General features: G+C 40.5%; 1 protein-coding gene across 1 annotated transcript; it reads right to left on the bottom strand.

Annotated features, from left to right (window-relative positions):
• Positions 1 to 1205: 1205 nt before the first annotated feature.
• LOC124311971 (protein rolling stone-like) lies at positions 1206 to 2135 on the bottom strand. The gene is made up of 4 exons (XM_046776339.1): positions 2034 to 2135; positions 1721 to 1949; positions 1532 to 1642; positions 1206 to 1453 (listed from the first exon to the last, which is right to left on the bottom strand). The coding sequence occupies exons 1-4, from the start codon at positions 2112 to 2114 to the stop codon at positions 1206 to 1208; spliced, it is 669 nt and encodes a 222-aa protein (XP_046632295.1). The 5' UTR covers positions 2115 to 2135.
• Positions 2136 to 2367: the final 232 nt, after the last annotated feature.

Raw genomic sequence — 2367 nt, 5'->3', positions numbered from 1 at the left:
AAAGTATTACGGCAAGAGCGCCAGGTAAAGGAGATATCTTTTTTTTCTTCTTTTATTCGCAAATCGATTTTCCGCATACATTTAATAAATACACGTATATATTTTATTTAAATACTAATCAATTGGGAACTTAACAAAAATTGGAACACCACCTAATGTTAAAAATATAACATCCCGTCGGTTTCGTCATCCGTTTTACGTGTGAAAAACAATGGATGATAGCACTAACCATTAGATGGATTATACCTGTAAGATGCACTCAGACACTTTGAGTATGCACCTCGAATTAAAAAACAAAAAACAAAAAACAATTGAACAACCATATTGGAAAAAGCTCGGTATTATTTTGTTGTGAATAAAATAATAGCCTTTTCCCGTTTTTGCTGGACGCACGCGTAAAGTACGAATGAGCATATTGCGCTAACGGTTATTTCGAAACACATATATACGATTGACACAAATGTATTAGTGTATTACAACGATTTTCACACAGTTTATAGTACTGAAACGTAAAAGATGTTGTCGATTCGTCAGAATGGCAGCCTATTTTACAATAACAATAGAAATGCAATTTTCTAGTAAGGTGAAAATCAAACAAGGAGCTTGGTTCTTTATCATGGAAACAAAATAGCAGCACATTGAAATAATTGGAACGATACCAAAATGCACAAAATTTATAATATCGATACTCTTTATAGATTGGCATTTAATGGATATTTTAGGATTTAGGCTTTAATCACTATTGCGCTGTTGTCACCCCCAGTCTCATCCAGGACGAAAGCAGGATTCCAGCGACTTTGGTAATAGTCGTTCTGCTCGTCGAATTTTCTAGCGCATTGAATCACACGATCTCTCAACACATGCAGAGACCAGATGACACCGTGGACCAGTGGCAAACCGATCGTCAGTCCCACCAAGACAAACGGAACGGTCAAACTGAGATTTTCCCAGTTGAGGATCGGGTAAATGAATGAATATAAGAGAGTCCGTTTTCTCTCCGACCTCCCGCCGCCCAATAGATGGCACTGAACACGACGTACGGTCAAGCTATAATTCGTATACTGGGTTGTCTTGGCCATAAGATACCGATTGACCCATGGTTTTTCTTTTGATCCTGCTGCGTAGCACGTAGTCCCTATAAGTTTGTGCAGTGCCCATGCACAGGAGAGTGTGGACGACGGGCAGTGCGATGAATAAACCGATAATCACGCGAAGGGAACTGTGAGGCTAAGGTTGTCCCAGTTGAGAACGGGATAGATATAGGAAGAACCATCATTGTTTAACCCGCCAGCAGCCCAGTAAATCGAGCTGAAGGCAATGTTGGCTAAAATGACGACCAATGGATGATAGAAGTGCATCAAACGGCAGGGTCTGCCGCTCACTAAGATGTCACAAATGGACATGATACTGTTGAATCCGTGAACTAGGAAATTCATCGCTGACAATCCGGAACCTAGAAATGATGTTCGAGAAATTTAAGATTATTATAAATTAATAGCAACGATGAGGTAAAAATCTAAGCATTATATACCTGGTGTGAACAAAGCCAACCAGTAGATGACCGAGATGGCGATGGAGAGCAAGTTTGTGACATTGTATAAAAACCAAGAAAAACGAGCCAAAAGAGTCCATTTGAAGCCATCTGTGCAATCAAACCCACCCAAATGGGATGTGTGAGACGGGTCTATTTATAGTAGGCCTATTTGTTTCGTTTTCTCACCAACAGTTTCGTCATTCGCCTTCTGCAAGAGAAGTTCGATTGGAATGGCCAGGCTTACAACTAAGTGAAGAGTCTGAATGATGAATCCTAGATTGGTTAGATAAATAAAAAAAAATTTGGGGGTGGTACTAATCGATCCGTTTGCGACGAGGACGGAGAGAAAGAAGGCGGCCGCCACGAATCGATACAAGATGAAATAGCCGTTAATTTTCTGCCGATTCACTTGCCACTTTTTCAAGGAAAAACAGTTGAAGCCTCGTTTAAACTAGCTGTTAGTCATCAGGAGAAGTCGAGAAGATAGCGATATACTTACAGACCAAATTGCGAAATCGTGGGGCTTATCGTGTTTAAAATTAAACTGACTCTTCCGGAATTCTTGTCGAATCGTTTTCATCTTGGCACACACCCACCAGAGACCAGAGTAAAAACAGAACTCACGATAAACTCTTTATTGAAAAATATGTCAACATTGAGGATAAATCCATATATAATAAAAGAACAAGCTTTTGGGGGAGGGGCTTATTCATGTGTCAACAATGTGTCAACACAGGCTCCTCCCCCAAAATGGAACATGCCCAAACATGCCCACCACCAGATGTCGTCGCCGTGATGACCCAATCTTTGATGACGCAACAACCAGCATCACC

Source organism: Daphnia pulicaria, chromosome 8 (genome assembly GCF_021234035.1).
Source record: "Daphnia pulicaria isolate SC F1-1A chromosome 8, SC_F0-13Bv2, whole genome shotgun sequence".
Classification (NCBI taxonomy): domain Eukaryota; kingdom Metazoa; phylum Arthropoda; class Branchiopoda; order Diplostraca; family Daphniidae; genus Daphnia; species Daphnia pulicaria.
This window is presented reverse-complemented; position numbering and strand designations above follow the sequence as displayed.

Coding starts and splice junctions, on each gene's coding strand:
- LOC124311971 (XM_046776339.1), bottom strand. CDS start 2,114: ATGAAAACGATTCGACAAGAATTCCGGAAGAGTCAGTTTAATTTTAAA. Junction 1,643..1,720: donor GGCGAATGACGAAACTGTTG/GTGAGAAAACGA, acceptor TTGATTGCACAG/ATGGCTTCAAATGGACTCTT. Junction 1,454..1,531: donor GTTGGCTTTGTTCACACCAG/GTATATAATGCT, acceptor CATCATTTCTAG/GTTCCGGATTGTCAGCGATG.